Below are 18,267 nucleotides of genomic sequence, written 5' to 3' on the forward strand. Positions count from 1 at the left end.
CAAGATCCGAAGCGAAGCAAGCCACAGTGTTCACCACCACGCATGGCTGGATCCCCTTCCCGCTTTGAGGAACTGAGCAGTGGTGAGTCGCTTCCATTGATCCCCCTAAAATCACCCTACCGCTGTTCCCCCTCAAGATGGCGCTACATACTCCAGCTGGAGGACCCTCGACAGGTGCTCCTTTCCCCCACGTTGCGACCGGCTACATATGCTGAACCATCCTCTACATAAGACTCCCACCAACCTTCAACCGCCTCTTCTGGGCATTGCCCTCTTACCCGCTTCTGGATCCCAGAAACCTGATAGATCCATCCTTCAAGAGCTCCACACACCCTTTTGCCCCTCAAGCTTGCACTACTGGCCCTAGACTACTACAATCGGGCATGCCCCGCTACAGAACAGGCTGTTGAGGCATGAGTATACTTCACTGTTTACGGTCTGTCACCTTGCTCTGACTACTCCCCCTGCTCCCTGTGCCTTAGCCAAACGACAAACCTCTCCACCCACCAGACACCAAAAAGAGTCTAGGGACCCAGCCCTAGGTATCCTACTTGCTTCCACAACCCAGTGTGTTGGTCGCGATGAGTGATGAAGGGCCCACAATTGTTCCCCATTTGGCGGCTCATGCTTCTTGGGGCTCATTATGTTTATTACTTGTTTGCTTTTTGGCTGGTTTGATGTTTGGTTGCCTGTGGCGCGGCCCGCTCCCTGGACTGCCTACTCTCCTCCGTCACTTCTAATGGGTACCACTATTGTCAGTAACACGTTGGGATCATACCTGAATCTCACTATTCTCAAGCTGGATATGCCCAGTGCACAAGATTCTCATAACACCAAGGGAGAGGGCGGTATGGGGAGTCGGCCATGCCACTGCCATTGTTGTTTACTGAGCACCTAGGCGGCTCCGTTATTACGTTGCCATGCTATTGTGTTATTTGACCTACAAGTTCTGTTCCCCACATAATTCATGAGACCAGCTATCGACCTCTAAAGCTACAACGCCCACGGACAGGCATCAGGTCACTGAGCCTTCACTTTCTCCCTCAACTCTGGTTGATGGTTCTACTCGGATGGAAACAATCTGGGCAACGAGCTGCGGGACCCGATTCGCACACGCTCTCCTCCCCACTACCAGTGTAACACTCTACAAAGCTTTGACTATCCGTACCCCGCCCCCCATGTCGCTGAATGGACTGCAGATCATAGCCAATCCAACCTATAGATTCCGCTGGGTTGCAGAGTGACACAGGACACTCCCCTGTCACTTTTCTTTTGACCCACTAGACACAGTTGTCTCACCCCTAAGTGAGGCGGCCACTGCACTGTACACTTCCCGCCCACCAAAACTACCCACAGGCTTGACCGCCCCCCAAATACCCCGCATTCCAAGTTCTATTTCTGCTGCACCTCGGTGCTGCCATACGTTGTCCCGTATTGCACACACGGGGTTTACTCCATTGTGTTCTTTTACTATCTATTTTATCCCCCATTTCCCTCCACTTACTTCCTCTCCACTCTTTTCCTCCTCCAGTCTAATTTCCTTACCCCCTCACCCCTCTGTCACATGGCCCCCCACCAACCCTCCCACCCAGGATCAAGACAACGGGGAACTGCCCGACTTGAAGGTGGTCTCTCTCAACGGGAAAGGCCTCAATGTGCCTGAAAAACGATCCATAATCCTAGGTGGCCTGTCTAAACAGTCGGCCTCCATCGCCCTACTTCAAGAGATTCACTTTAAGCACAATAAGATCCCTAAACTTGTCAATCATCACTACCACTCCACGCCTCCAACAAATCAAGAGGGGTGTCTATCCTTCTACACAAACATGTCCCTTTCCAGGTCCATGGGGAACTCAAGGATCCAGATGGGCGATATAATCGCCCTGAAAGGCTTATTGGGCCAAACTCCCCTAACGATAGCTTCGGTACACTCGCCCAACAAACACCACGCCACTTTCCTAAGCAGGTTAGTCTCTCAACTTTCTGACTTCGCAGAGGGTATGTTAATTGTGGGAGGCGATTTCAATACTCCTCTAGATCCCCTAATAGACACCTCAGCCAAAAGATCCTCTCTACCCTACCGGAGTCTCAAATTTGTGAAAAAGCGCCTAGCTACCCTGCACCTTTGTGACACCTGGAGGACGCTCCACGCATTTGGTAGAGACTATACATATATCTCCCACATTCATTCTAAATATTCTATAATCAACTACATTTTTGTGACTCTACCCTACCTACCCACCAGACTCAAAACCTCTACCATTGGAAACATAATTTCCTCAGACCAAGCACCAATCTCAGCTACCTTCTCTCCCCCCCCACCTTGCGACAGTCCTCATGGAGACTGAACCCCTCCTTACTTGACACAACGTCGCAGCACTCTACAAATCTGAAGGAATACTTCACCTTCAACTTGACAGGAGAGGAGTCTCCCATGATCACCTGGGAAGCGCATAAATGCTTCATCAGAGGGAGACTTATCTCCCTAGCAGCAAAACTGAAGAAAGCACGATTATCACAGATCCAGGCCCTTACGACCAAAATCCGCAACTTGGAAACGACTAGAGCTGCAACAGTTAATCGATTTAGGCGATTAAAATCGACTAAATAGACGCTCGTCGATTCGTCGGCTATCGATTGATTTGCCTGTTCGGGGCTCCACATGCGTAAGCCACGCCCACCGCACGCTGAAGCTACGCGCGCCGCTGCTCTCCTCGGCGCGGTCTCCCTCACCCGTCGCTGGCCCGCTGACAATCGAGGGCCCACCTTCTAAAGGCAAGTCAGTGGTGGAATAAGCACGCCACCGCGACTTACAAGGTTCAGAAACAGGTAAGGGAGACCTGTTTTAATGTTTCCTGTTTTTAAAAAAAAAAAAGCGGCACACTGTGCAGCTATAGAGGAACAACAAATCCCAGCAATAATATATTAAACACCCGGTATAATGTATTATTGCTGGGATTTGTTGTTCCTCTATAGTTGGTGGTATTCTCCATTGCGCTGTATAATGTATTATTGCTGGGATTTGTAGTTCCTCTATAACTGGTCATTGGTAATCTGCATTGCACAGTATAATCATTATACAGCGCAACAGAGAATAACGCCAGCTACAGAGGACTACAAATCCCAGCAATAGTACATTATAGTATAATGTACTATTGCTACATTCCTCTATAGCTGCTGTTATTCTGCACTGCGCCGCTGTATAATGTACTATATTGCACACCACACTTTTTTTTACTTTCACCGCGCCAAGCTTGCTCCGGTGATGGACTACAATGTCAATACAAACTAGTAGTCCATCACTGGAGCCTTTTTTTTTTCTTTTTTATCCGATTAACCGATCGAACTTAATAAATCGGCCAACTAATCGATGAAAATAATCGTTAGCTGCAGCCCTAGAAACGACCCACAAAAGAAACCCTGGCCCAGCGCGATTTACTCGCGTTGACTGACGCTAGACAGGACCTTCTACATCTCTTGATGACCAAAACCCGACGAAGCTTCACCCTGCGCACAGGACACTACTACTCAGAAGGAGTCAAAATGTGGTAGGCTCCTAGCCAGAGCTGTCGGCACAAAAAAATTTAGCTCCCATATCCACATCAGGATATCCCCCACCGACTTGCTACAGGAATATTACGCCACACTCTACAACCTGGACCTAACTACCCCGACGAAGTCCACTGATGCTGACCGCTTAACTCATAACCCAATTTTTGACGAAAGCCAACATGCCCACCATAGACAGGACACTCCTGACCACTTTGGACAGTCCCCTAACTGTGGAAGAAGTCCAGACCTCCCTCAAACAATCTAAACCGGGCAAAAGCCAGATATCCTCACATCTCAGTACTAAAAGTCCTTTACAGAAACCCTACTCCCACATATGCTATCGACATACAAGTCTCTCAAAACACGCCCATCACACTCCCCCGCAACACTTAGAAGCCCACATCACTGTAATCCCTAAGGAAGGGAAGGACCCTCAACTTTGTGCCAGTTACAAGCCCATTTCCTTACTCAATGTAGACTTGAAGATCTTCACGAGGGCCCAGTCGAATCGCCTTCTCTCACTGCTACCTAACAAGGTATTCGCCTATCAGGTGGGATTTATTCCAGGCAGAGAGGCCAAGGACAGTACCACAAGAGCGCTCAACCTCATCCACTGTGTGCAGCAACGAAAACTTGAGACGCTGGTGCTGTCAACAGATGCGGAGAAGGCGTTAGACAGGGTGGCATGGGACGTCATGTTTGAGGTCCTTCGACACGTCGGCTTAGGGGATCGTATGCTAAACTGGATACACGCCATCTACTCTTATCCCAGGGCCAGGGTGAGGACGATGGCCTGTTTATCGGTCAGCTTCCCGATATCTAACAGAACCCGCCAAAGGTTGCCCGCTGTCTCCCACACTATTTGTACTACACTAATGAACGGTTCTGGGACCAGTGCAAAGAGACGACAACATTCACAGCGTCACAGTAGGGCCTACGATTCACAAAAACTATACGGCACACCATCCAATCTAAAAATAAACTTTGCAAAATACGAAATTATGCCCCTCAACATACCCCATATTATGAGACTACACCTCCAATCCTCCTACCCCTGGCACACTACCCACATACAGTACCTGGGGATAAAATTTACTTCAGACATGTCCATCCTCTATGACTCCAATTTTGCGACACTACACGACACCATTTTGAAAGATCTTAGGAATTGCAGAATGCATAATTTCTCCTGGTTTGGAAGAGCAGCTTTATTGAAAATGAAAGTTCACCCCAGACTTGTCTACCCTTTCCAAACCATACCTATGAAGCTACCGCATTTGAGCTTTCGCAACTTAGACACAGTCTTCTCCTTTGTGTGGAATGACGAGCGTCCTCGCATATTATGGTCTCTACTCAAAACACCCAAAAGCAATGGTGGCCTAGAGGTCCCTGACACATACCTGTACTACAAAGCTACACACCTCGCTAGAGTACTACACTGGCACCTCCATACTGACAACTGTGGGCATCGCTGGAGGACACGATGTCCGACATCTATGATATGGCTCAGACGCCCTATGGCCAGAAGCGATATGAAATCACCCTTTCATCCTCCTCTAGTCGACACCTTAACACTCTCACCTCCCTACACACCCCAATGGAGCCTCTGACGCATAACCGAGACTTTGCTCCAGGTGTCAACAGGGATTTCATCTTACACTGGTCCCATGAATAAACACACGGGTGAGGGCACTCGCACACATTTTCTGGTCCTGCCCCTACGTACAACCCTTTTGGCGACAGGTATACGAAGCTATCCGCAAGATTACAGGTGCCACACTTCCCTTCACCCTCACTTCTACACTGGGAACCTGACACCTATGGGCGCATTTAAGTCGCTACACAGACACCTTATCAATGCTGCATGCACAATCATCCCCCGCCACTGGCGGACAAACAACACATCCACTGTACGCGAGTGGCTTATACAAGTTGGCCACGTCTAGGAGATGAAGGAGCTATGGACTACTACACAGGACACCTTAGATAACTTTAGATTGATGTGGGCCTGTTGGGCTTACTTTACCAGTACTGCCGACTTTACTGTCCTACACTGAGACACCTTCCAGCTGGAAACAGCTACTCATACCAGGCCATCCCCCATTGTCCATCGAGTCTCACCCCACAATAATGTTTCCACACTTCGCACCTCCCTTATCATGACCTCAACCTACCCCCTCCCTGTACCTCTCTTAACCTTCTCCCTCTCTTTTACTTTTACTAATTCATACCTTTTGACCTGGTCTCCTCGAGTTCCCAAACAATCTGACACGTGGTACCAGGGTAGCACCCGACATACCATAACAATTATTGTGGATCATTGTTTGTAGTTAGACGCGACATACCTATACCCTTGTGTGACTCGGCCACATCTGCTTCCCTCAATATCTCAGGGAACCCGAGTAAGACATAGATGCCAATACTGGGACATTAAGATTGCCATACGCTAATGAACGCACTTTTTTCTTATCCCTTCTCAATCTTTCCTGATCTGATTAACGGTTTGAATGTCTGATTTCTACTGTATTTGCTCTGAACCAGCGAGCGGGTTAAATCCCACTTGATCCTTATTTATAAAAAGAGAGCCGATCAGGCCATTTAGACGGAAAGTCAAGACCTTAGCCATAAAATTTTAAGATCTACATTTATGAGTGATTTAGGTCTAAAGTTAGACCACATGGTATGGTCAGTATTGGGTTTACGGATCATACAAATGGATGCCGTAAGGTATTCTTTATGCAACGAGGAACCAGTCAGAATCTGATGAAAAGCATGTGTTAATAATGGGGTTAAGAGGTCAGAAAATTCTTTATAATATTGGACCGTGAACCCGTCAGGTCCAGGTTTTTTATGGGGGCAAAGAGACTTGATGGCATTTTCAATCTCTTCCTCAGTAAAAGGGCTTTCCAACAGAGAGGCATTAGGCCAGGATAATGACATGATATGACAATGATACTAAAACAAGGGAGTAAAGGTGTATCCTCAAACCATAGGAAGGGTTGGATAGGGGGGACAAAAATCTGTCCCAAGCCATTCAAATAGGTGAGGGTCACAGTGACTCACTCCCTTGGACAAACTTCGTTAATTGAAAGCCTATGTTAGTTATGAAGAATATCGTTATACATTAGGGGACTGGAGCAACACAAAAGGACTTGACAGAATAATAAATCGAGAGGGTGAAATTAAATATCAGCTGGTGGTTTAAATAACAGAAGTATACAAATATGTACTGTTCAAAGGGCAAATGAGCAACATAACTTGAACCCGAGGAAGCACGTGCCAGGTGGATGGACAAGCGAGGTAGAGAATCTCATTAACAGATTATCAAATGGGGATCGCTGGTTCTGACTATGGAATAAAAAGAGAAAAAATACCGAGTAAAGGTCCAGGGTATAATTTCAAGTTTAGAGTCCGGTATAGAGTGTTTTCAGAAAAGTGATACTATTAAGTGGAATTTTTAAAGGTAAAAATGGGGAGAAAGAAAAAAGGGGTGGTTATTTTCATACATGTCCATCTTACGTGGCACCGTTCCATCTTTTATAATGTAAATAAACATATATGCGATACCTTGTATATTTGTGTTTAAACTTTATCCTATCTAAAGATAACAAAATGAGCATACGTTCAGTGTAACGGCATTGGAAACTGCAAAAAAAAGTGTAACCGGAGGCAACAAAAAAGACTGGCGATTACTTGCGAATCGTAGGAGACTTCCAATCATGGAAGAACTAAATGGTGTAGAAGTTCCATCAGGGCAAAAGAAAAATGTTGGTCATCATGGTAACCTTAAACTCAGGACCTTCAGAGAGGACCAACGAAGAGGGTCCAAAAAACAGCTGTAAAATAAAAAAGAAAATTATGGTGTCCAGAACTGTTCATGTCGGATTGCCAACCCGTGGGGTCATCTTGGGTGCTGGACTTCAAGGATCACCAGGCCTGGCGGATTCTGAATCGCTACGGGAGCGCTTAGAAGTGGTAGATGCCGTAACTGAGTGGGAAGAGGAGGCCTCTTCATCCAAAAAGGCACAGTGATGATAACCTGGGTTGGGTATCTTCCAATGAAGAACACGAGTGCGAGCGCCCTCTGTAAGTAAAGATTAAGCCGAATGGAAATCCCCATTAAGATGATATTTGGTGCTTCAGAAGGATTGCAAGACACAGCTTCAGAGAGAGTCTTTTAGCTATAGTTGAGGGGGCTAGATCCCTATAAATAAAAAAAACTAGCAAGGCTTTATTTTCAACTACAGTTGTCATTTTCAATTACAGATTTAATTGGCGGTGATACTTGATGTGTAGCGTGTCACAGAAAAGCGGACAGAAAAGGCACCGAGAGGGTACAGGGACACGAGAAGGGCCAGAAAATGCAAGGGCCATCGCCGCCCTTCACTTATCCAGCACACTGACAGATCGTCCAGAAAACCCCCAGAGTGCATCCAAGCCGGCAGACGCGATGGTAGCTGCCATAAAACACAACATACACAAATTAACTAATCCAGTTTGCCACCACCCACAACATACAGGCTTGTGGGAAAACCTTTCCTGGTCCGTAAACTCTGCGCTCAAGCAGACAGACTTCAGAGACCACACACTGCTCTCGGTATTAGTACAGGTTAGCTAAACCAGGCACAGTTACCTCAAGTTAGCACCTCCACTCAGTCTCCTGCATTACCCCTGGTCATCACTGGAGGGAGACTCACCCAAATCTAGCTGGCTAGGCAGATGCAAATCTCACATACACTCTAGTGTACTCCAACGGTTGTGTGGCAGCCTAAGTGGTTTCTTCATCCCCACTAAGATTCTCCAAGCTATCCTCTGAACTAACCTAAACATTGGCTTGGTTTCAAATCTCTATTATACTGTGGTGATCAAAACAAGCTGCCACCAACTGAGACCAGCCAATCAAATGGAAGGGGCTGGAGGCTGCATATTTTCACCTGGCTTTCAGGTATTATTTTCCTAATGACCATCTTTGAACTTTCAAACCGGTTTTCAGATATGGATTATAGGTCCAAAAGTGATGGCTCTGCTATATGCAGAGCCCAAACTCAGACACTCTACTACTATCAGAATCAGAAATATAATAGAGACCCAATTACCATAACTTCTCCATACTACATCATAAAACACTCATGTTTAGTGTCAGACAACACATCTTTGTGCCCCCACTCTTTCCCTGAAAGCTATATGATCATGTTGGATGGGATGGGGTTTGAGATTTAACCATAGTTTTGGCATTTTATAAATTGCAAAAACACAAAAAAGGTGAGATAACACTTTACATTTCGGTAATAAACCAGCCTGGAGACTATTTGTCTACAGTGTGCAGGAAAAACACTCAATGCTCTGTGGTCCACTGATAGAGAAGAACACCACATCAACATTTGCTTCAACTGACTCTACAGCTAACAAGTTTATGTAGATTGTTAATTGTCTTGTAGAAACTGTATTCAATACACAAAACACTTAACTTCATTGCTAATACATGGGGTGGCTCACAAGCACCCTATGTGATAGCACAATGTAGATGACAGGTTCTCTTTAAGGTGGCATTAGGGGTCTATTAGACCCCTAGTGTTACCTTTCCACTTCAATAGCTTTAGCTAGGGAATGATAGCTGCCTGCTGAGGCAGCCGAATGTAAACACAGCAGGCAATGGCTGGGAGCAATAGCCAGCCTGCTATTGCAGCTGCCCACTGTCAATCATCAGAGGATGGACATGAAGGAGAAAGTTCTGACAGCGGCTGACAGTCTGCCCTCCCAGCTGGGCGCCAGCTGCAATGCTGTTTCCACTACGATCCCCGCTTCCTCTGCTGATACAGGCGGGGAGAGCAGTGGGGATCGAAGGGGACACAGACCACAGCATGCAGTGCGCTACCAGTGGGGAGGAGAACGAGGGAAGGAGAGCTGATGGGGTGGTGGAGGCGGCTGACAAAACTACTAGTGCCAGGACGCAATTTCAAGTTGCTTTGGCGACCTGGGATTTGTCGAGCCCCGACTTATTCACTTGAAAACCAGGTGTTTACACCCCCTTCCTGGCCAGGACATTTTTCAGTATTCAGCGCTGCGGTACTTTGACTTTTATTCAGTCATGCAACGCTGTACTGAAATTTTATACCTTTTTTGGGACAGATAGAGCTTTCTTTGGACAGATAGAAAACAGGGGGAAGAAAGGAGGGTTTGTGGAGAGATAAGTATGATCCATGCATATATAAAAGTTGATCCATGCATATATAAAAGTTGTATCAAAGTTTATTAAAGATAAAATACAAAATAGTCTCAGGCCGATTGCTTCTAAATCTATATACATAATAAAAACCATATTCCAATAAACAAATTCTGATACATAACTGGCATGGTAGTCCCAATAGTCATTGTTGTTCCAAAGTACATGATCCAAATTGTATATGATTAAATAGAAAATATTAAATTGCATGATTGTCCCGATATTCCCAACGCGTTTCGCACAATTAGCTTCTTCAGGGGACCGGTATTTCAATATTCATGCACCAGCAATGACTGAGATAAAAACGAATATGAGGAGGGGCGAGATGGTCAGGTGGCTAGAGCCCAGCCAATCACCCCACTCCACAAACCCTCTTTCTTCCCCCTGTTTTCTATAGTACAGGGAATCTATGTTGGGGCAATCCACGATCTTTATTCCTTTGGACAGATAGAAACCTCTTCTGCATTTGAGGACCAGAGGAGATCAAAAGGTAGATTGTGTACTGAACTCCCTTTGATCTTCACTGAGAGCATCGCCGTGCCGGTCCCAGCCGCAACGGGCACAGTGGATCTCGGGACTGGCAGACCCACACCTACTACAAGCTGTTTACATGGCTGACAGTTTCCCCACTCGAGTGCGCACGAGGAGCAGGGCGTCTTAAGACGCCCTCCAGTTCAAGTAAGGCTCCCGTCCGGCCGTTCACGAACGGCCATGGATGGGAGGTGGTTAATTAACCTCAGAATGATATACTTCCTGAAAGCAGAGAGCCTGTACAATAAAATGGTGGCAATTGTTATGTTGCATGATATTAGCGCAACTCTATTACACCCAAAATGTCAGTAAAAAAACAAGTTAATTTTAGTGCACAAAATCAAAATACCCATTTTTTTTGTAAAACAAAAGACAAGGTTATGCCGAGTAGATAGATACCCAACATGCCAAGCTTTAAAATTGAACGTGCCTGTCAAATGGCTAAGAACCATAATTGTGCATTCAGATCTAGATTGTGTTGATGTGGCAGAGATTTGAATAAACCCCCCCAAAAAGGTTTCTGGTGAGGCGTGTAGATGACCACTCACTGGGTTACAGGCCCTTGTACCGCAGAGCCACAATGGAGGTGAATATAAACACCATATGTTTTCTCCGGATGCCACCTCCCAGACATCTGAAATGTTTTAGAGCTACAAGTCTAGACATCAACAAACGTCCGCAGGTGAGGGAAGATCTTCGTACTAAGGAAAGCTCGTCAGGCATTCCAGGCCAGACTTGGGTCTTAATGAGTGGGAGGATTTACGGGTTGCCTGCTGCACAATTAGTCGAGAGAGAGCGAGCGAGCGAGAATGATCAGATGGATTTTTTTTTTGGAGGGGAAGGGAAAAAAAGGACAAAGGAGGGGTTTTGTGGGAGCATGCACTGTGTGAAAGTAGCTGGGTTTTGGGGGAGAAAGTCGCGAGAGTTCAGGACAGATGATCCTGCGGATCTCCAATTCCTCATTCATTTCTTGGAAATATGCTCCATTGCAAAAACCTTGAGGTGTTGTGTGTTTTTTGGATGTTTGGACAGAAAATGGCAGGGGACACTGTTCAGTGCAGCCTTTTTCAAAACATCTTCTATGTTCACCAATACGTTTACGGAGTGGGCAGATGGTGCGGCCAACATATAGGAGCTTGCAAGGGCATGTGAGAGCATAAATTACGTGATCATGAGCACGTGATAAATTGTGTGATGGGAAAAGTATTCCCGGAACTGTCTAGGAAGGATGATTGGCCATGGGTAATGAACTGGCAGGTGAGGCATAAGCGTTTTTACATTTATAGAACCCAGTTCTGCTACTGAAGGACGTTTGTTTGGGTTTTTTGGTACAAAGTTTGCTGGGTGCCACAATGTTTTTCACACTCCGGGCCTTTTTGAAGACCACGGAGGGTTTTGGTGGGAGTGTAGAGCCTAATTTGGGGTCACAAAGAAGTGCCACTTTTTTCTGAGGATGGTCTTGTATCTGTTGTTGAAGGGGGTGATGAAACATGCTGTGTTTTTGAAGGGATTGGCGGGTTGTTTGGGGGACAGTGATTTGTTACTTGGCGTGATGAACTGCTTACGGGCCTTTGAGATTAGTTTTTTTGGGTAACCCTTTTCTAGGAATTTGTTTTTTAGGAGATGACTTTGCGTGAGATAATCATCTTTGCTTGTGCAATTTTTATTAATTCTGCAGAACTGGCCTTTCGGGATGTGATGAATCCAAAAGGGGGTGATGACAGCTCTTAAAGTGGATGTAGGAGTTTTCGGCAGTGGGTTTAAAGTGTGTTTTGGTAATGATTTTCCTTTTGTCGTGTGTGAGCTCGAGGTCTACGAAGACGAGTTGCAATTTGTCAGCTACGTGGGTGAATTTGAGTCCTGATGGGTTGGCATTGCAATGTGCAAGGAAATTGATGGTGGCAAAGGGGGCCATCCCATATGATGATGTTGTCAATGTATCTGCCGTAATAGACCAGGTGCCTGGCAAAGGGGTTGTTGAACCAAATGTGAAAATGTTCCCAATGGCCCATGGTGAGATTAGAACTGGGGGCATAGTTCACTCCCATGGCTGTGCCTTGGATTTGCAGATAGAATTTCTCTAGGAAGACAAAATAATTGTGTTCCAAGGTAAACCTGGTGCAGTTGTCAGGAACTTACACAGCCGCGGCGTCTGGTCCGCAGATCAGGGCCCCTCCTCCAGCGCCGACGTCACGCTACACCCACTGAACGGCGCTCCCTCGGTAAAAGCGAGGGAGATTCAATTGCTCGGCGTTCAGTTAATGGAGACTGTATGTGGAGCAACTGCTCTCCTGCTCGCTGCACGAACTTCCCCACAAGAACCAAGGACTTCATACCTCCTGAGAGGGATTTGATCAGAAGGAGCCTCTACCTCCCCCTGTATCTCTCCTGCCTTCTAAATCACAAGTAGTAAAGACTATACTGTGTATACTAGCCTGGGCTATCTGCGCTGCCACCTAGTGGATTGAACTGTTATTACAACCTGCAAGTTATAGACCAGAGGTGGCGAACCTTGGCACTCCAGCTGTTTTGGAACTACATGTCCCATGAAGCATTGCAAGGCTCTGACAGCCACAGACATAACTCCCAGAGGCAGATGCATGTTGGGATTTGTAGTTTTGGCACAGCTGGAGTGCCGAGGTTCGCCACCACTGTTATAGACTATCATTCCTTCATAGTTGCTCACTGGTATATCTCACAGTAACCTGCGTGTATATTTAATAGAAGAACTACCCTGAATATAAACCTCACCTATGAGAATAATATTGTGGGGAACTACTTTGTTAACCGTGTATGCTGAAATACACTGGGAGTTGTTTAATCATACAGGTGGTATATGATGTTTGTAGGAGCTGCGCCCCCTCACCGCACCTAAGAGGGTCATAGCAGCCTCCTCAATCTAAACCATCTCCTAATCAGAGTGAGTTGTGCCCTAAGATCCCTAGTTGAGATCCATCAACAGTGGGTAGACTGTTACAGCAGTTTAGAATGAATTGGGCTTGTTTGGAATGAAGTTCAGGTTGTTGTGACAGGTAGTATGCGAGTGCCTGTAGGCTTACTTCATGGGGGGTGGAGGTGTAGAGGGAACACACATCCAGGGATACCCAGTGGTAAGTGGGTTCCTAGGTGTAATCTAGAAGGGTTTCGATGAGGTGGCTGGAGTTCCTAAGGTATGAGGGTAATTAAGTGACTATTGGCTGTAAAAAATGGTCAACGTACCGGGATAAGCCACTGGTGAGACTATTGATGGTGTTGTTTTTGTGGATTTTTGGTAAGCGATTTAAAAAAAAAAAATGGTGTTTTGGGTCGGGCGGGGCATAAAGTTAATCTTTCTTTTTTTGTGATCATCTTCTCCTCCAAGGCTTGTTCGGGGAGTATCTTCAGGGGGATGAGGAAGTGGGGCAGTGGGTCCGTGTCTAATTTTGTGTAAGTGGAGGTGTCGGCTAAGAGTCGAAGAGCTTCTTTAGTGTAGTCCTTGCGATTTTGGATTACAATTCCGCCACCTTTGTCTGCTTGTCGAATGGCGATGGATTTGTTATTTGTTAGCTCTGAGTGCTTTGCGTTCAGGGATGGTAAGATTGGCTTTGTGTCGGCGTTTGGGGTCTGATGTAATATGACACTTAAATGCATTCTAAGGTAGTGCTACTGTAATTTGCACTGGTTCATTGGAGGGGCTTTTGCCCTTTCTCACAATAAATTGTCAGGTTGTACATTCTCATGGGTCCTCAAAACTACACCATAAAAGCAATTTTATTTTTTTGTTGAACTTCAGAATACAACAACTCTAATACAGGCTATAAACCAGCAGTTCTGGATGCACCATTGGCCAAAGGGGAATAAAGGAATTTATTTGCAAGGCTCCACCCAGTATCCTAAATGTGAAAAAATTCCCCTATTGGGATCTGTGATGGAATGAAATATACAATTATGTTTTTTTCTAAAATAGACAGAATACAGCATTAGTAAGATTCTGGTGCATGAGTAAATTATTTTATTTTAACTCCATGTATATTGTTCAAAAGATGTAATAGAAAAAAAAAAAGTTTTTTCTAGACCTGAATAGCCTTAAAACCTGATTGGACTGATTCACTCAATTGGATCTCTTAATGCTGTCCCCAATTATGAGCTGAATGAGCAGAAAGAAAGTGTTAGATGTGAAAGCTAGCTTTTGAGCGATCAACATCTGTAAAGACGGTGGGAAGAGAAGTTACAAACTGCAAATTCTTTTATTTATAAAGATTTTAGAAAGTATTAAGAGTATAATTTGAATCCCTACCTTCAGTATAAGTTAAGCCAACACTCGTCATAGGTAAGCCATTCCACTGCATCACTAGGCGAACATATTATGCATAATGCAGGCCCTCCTTAACATCTTGTATTGATTTGTATTGTAACTGAAATGTCTTCCTTATAGTGTAAAGTGCTACACAAATACCGCAACAAAACCGAAATTTAAAAAAATGTCAGGTCGAAACCTCAAATGTTTATTTTCTAACATTTTAAAATGTTTAAAATATTTTAATTTTTATGAAGTATTTGTATTTTTTACTTTATTGTTGGGGGCTTCGAGGAAATACTAATATTTCCCTTTTAGAATAGAAAAGATTGAGAACAGAGTCCTTCTTATTCTGCAGCCCCTGTTATAAATGAACAGGAATCCTCTATACTTGTGTTCCTGTTCATTCATAACTTGTGGAGATAGTATTTTTACCATGTCCACAATAATGAACGAAAAGGCAGTGATGTAGATCATTCATTATTGGGGACACAGTAAACATACTTTGTCCTCAATTGTGACAGGAGACTGAGCGGTGCAGGGAAGAGAGATGCCGGCAGCTCACAGTGCTCTCCTCCAGCACCGCTCTGCCTCCTGTGATAGTTTTTCTCCTCCCCGCTGGGACACAGAAAGCAGGGATGCACCGCTATTTCTGCCAAAACAATGACACTTTCTGCATTTTGCCAAAAGCGCCATTTTTAGCAGATATGTTACGGCGGCTGAAATTTGGTGCATCCCTAATTATAATGATAATAATGCCACTGCAAGCAGGTCATCTTGTGGAACCAATTGGAGTTGCTTGCAATGTTATCTCATGTTCAACCACAGCAGTGCCTGTAACAAACACTCCCTCAAACTGTCTATGTAGTGTTGCCACTGTACCCGTCAAACAATATGGAGGCACATGGGAAGCGCCAAATAAAAGTCCACCTCCCCTATCTTTTTCCTTTAAAAGAAAATATGCTTTCACAATGCCATTCACCAGGAACCACAAAAACATAAAATCTATAATATCCTCAACTTTTCACCATTCTGTATTCTCTAAATATACTATGGCTAAAAACTAAAAAGCCTTTCATTTAAAGTTTCTAGGTGAAAATAAAATACTTTCTCTTTATATGACCTGATCGATAATGTCACGGTACAAAAGTAATGGCAAAGTGAAGTGAACCAGCAAGTAAAGATTTTTTTTTTTGACGGTTACTCACTAGGGCATAGTGTTAATGAATTTTAGACTTAAAAGCTCAAACCTCCGTTTCAAAATCCATGTTGAGAATGCGGTCAGCTTCATCCATTACCAAGTACTTAATAGATCTAAGGTTAAATCCTTTTGTGTTTTCTAGGTGGTCAATAAGACGTCCAGGTGTGGCTGAAAAAAATAAAAAAAATATATATATTTTTAGTTAAGACACTAGTTAATCGTTAAGACAATTCAACTGCATTTCTTATTCATAGTAGTGGGTGACATAGAAAATATGCTCTATTTTCTTTTAGTTTACAAAAAAAGTTAACATACCACTCCAAATACACTTTACATTCAATATAAAAAAACTACATTATTTTCCTGAAAAAACAAAGGTTATTTTTTCCTTTCTAACTTCTACATGGAGGGGTGTAGACATAATTTTTTTATTTCTTTTTTATCACTTTTTTACTGTAGAAAATGTAGGGCTAAAATGTAGAAAATAAACACCTGCCCAGCGCTCAGAACTGCGTGTCCCAGGCATCGGGCGATCCGAATCCTGCACCTCTGTACATCTAGTTTATCAAAATACTCAAAGTTCATGCTCAAATGTGCTTTGTTTCTTTTGTGTACATAATCCATGTTGTCCTTTTCAACACTCCATGTAGCTATATAACTTCATGTTCAATTAAAAATAAAAACGTATTTACTATAAACAAAATGTAAAAAATTACTTTACCAATAACGATATGAGGCTTTTTTGCAAGAGTCAGGGCTTGTGACATCATGTCCATTCCACCTACAATAACCGCTAAGCAGTTGAATTTATTTATAGCAAAATAGAAATTCTGTACTCAAAAAATTGTTCAAATTAATTAACGGGACAAAGCTTAATTTCATTAGACATGTGGGTTTAATTCGACACTTATAGGGGGGAGACATTAGGTACAAACAAAAAAAATCTTAAAGGGCAGACACCAAGCAATGGATAAACTCCACCTCTGCTAGAAAGTTGTTGGTAGCAAGCAGTACAAAAAGCAACAAAAAATCCAAACATAGGAAGGGGGGGGGGGGGATGGAAATGAGGCTAGATACAGATCCCCACCATTTGAGAAAAGACATGTGGCCAAATGTTTTTTATGTTTGGCATTTCTCTCGGTCTTGTGAGAAGGTCCCTCACACAAGACAGAGGTCACCAAGTTTAAGCCAATATGCATTGCAACCAAAGAAGGCACCAAAACAAAGTAACTCGCAAGTCCAAAGTGGTTCTTCAAATGACAGCACGAAAAAACACAACGCAGCCAACACATTTCAGGGGCTCAGCAATCCCCTTTGGGGCTACAAAAGGCACAATATAGGGGTAATACATATTAAAATATCAATAAACAATGAATAGTCCAGTCCTTATGTAAAGCATACAATTTTAAACAGTTTCTACAGTGTCAACTAGAGGGAGCAAGATTTGTACTTAACATGAATATACATGATGACTTACAGTACATCTCACCTTAAGTGTGAGAGTCTCTGTATATTGAGCACATAATTTAGATTTTCTTAAAATATTAAACTGCTGGGTTAAGTGGATGGATCTAACAGAGAAATCAATGTAACATACAAGGACCACTTCATCCATGTTTGTTAGTTTGCTGGGACCACAAATGGCCAATACAAATTAAGATGCATTAAAAAAAAAAAAAAACAATATTATGACAATAAAATATCCACAAGCTCTAATAGAATAGATGTCTGGAACTGGATGTTCCTTGATATTAGTGAGTTGACACACACAATAGGTGTCTCTCCACCTTGGAATATAGTAGTATATGAACAGACTACACTATCCACATAATTCCAATCCTTCAGAATGCATTGAAAGTCACAGCAAATCCAGTATAACAGATAATGTATAAGTATAGTATAAAAGAGGCCACTATGAATACGCCTACAGGTGAAACATGCGAGAGGTTGTAGTTGGTTGGGGGTTTGCTGGTATTTGCTGCTTGTACACTTTTATACACCGTTATACTGTATTTGCTGTGAATTTCAATAAATTCTGAAAGATTGGAATTCTCTGGATAGTGCGGTCCATTTGTATACTACTATGGCCCCAGGACAGCCGCCAAACGTCCGAATATAATAAATGAGTAAGCCACTGGCTACAGTCTCAGATAACGTTCAACCTGAACGGAACACCCAAGCATACCATCTAAAGAAATGTCCTTAACAGGAGGACTGCACTGACCTCCTATGGGAAGGTGGGACTTAAGCTGCCACAAACAGCCCTGGGAAACAGGCAGCATACAATAGTATGCCCCAGCAATAGAGGCCCCAGGCACCAACATCCCAGCTAATCCCCCAGAAATGTGCCCCGAAGCACCAAGCCGCAGACCGTATACACCTGTACAACATGGCCGCCAGTGTACCCCCACACATCACAGACCCATAAGACAGTTGCTACCCCACACAGCATTGTTGTGGAAGGTAAGTGGGAACTGCCTAGTG

At 44.0% G+C, this 18,267-nt stretch overlaps 1 protein-coding gene across 1 annotated transcript in view; it reads right to left on the bottom strand.

The window, feature by feature from the left end:
- The window catches only part of DDX47 (DEAD-box helicase 47), a gene marked incomplete at its 5' end in the record, with an annotated part of 247,895 nt that overhangs the window by 177,912 nt on the left and 51,716 nt on the right, over positions 1-18,267 (bottom strand). The window contains 2 exons of the mRNA XM_018561473.1: positions 15,833-15,951; positions 16,505-16,576. Coding sequence (XP_018416975.1) covers positions 15,833-15,951; positions 16,505-16,576 — 191 coding nt within the window. The remainder of the gene's footprint in view (positions 1-15,832; positions 15,952-16,504; positions 16,577-18,267) is intronic.

This window comes from Nanorana parkeri, unplaced genomic scaffold (assembly GCF_000935625.1).
Source record: "Nanorana parkeri isolate BGI_ZX_2015 unplaced genomic scaffold, ASM93562v1 scaffold526, whole genome shotgun sequence".
NCBI classification, from domain to species: domain Eukaryota; kingdom Metazoa; phylum Chordata; class Amphibia; order Anura; family Dicroglossidae; genus Nanorana; species Nanorana parkeri.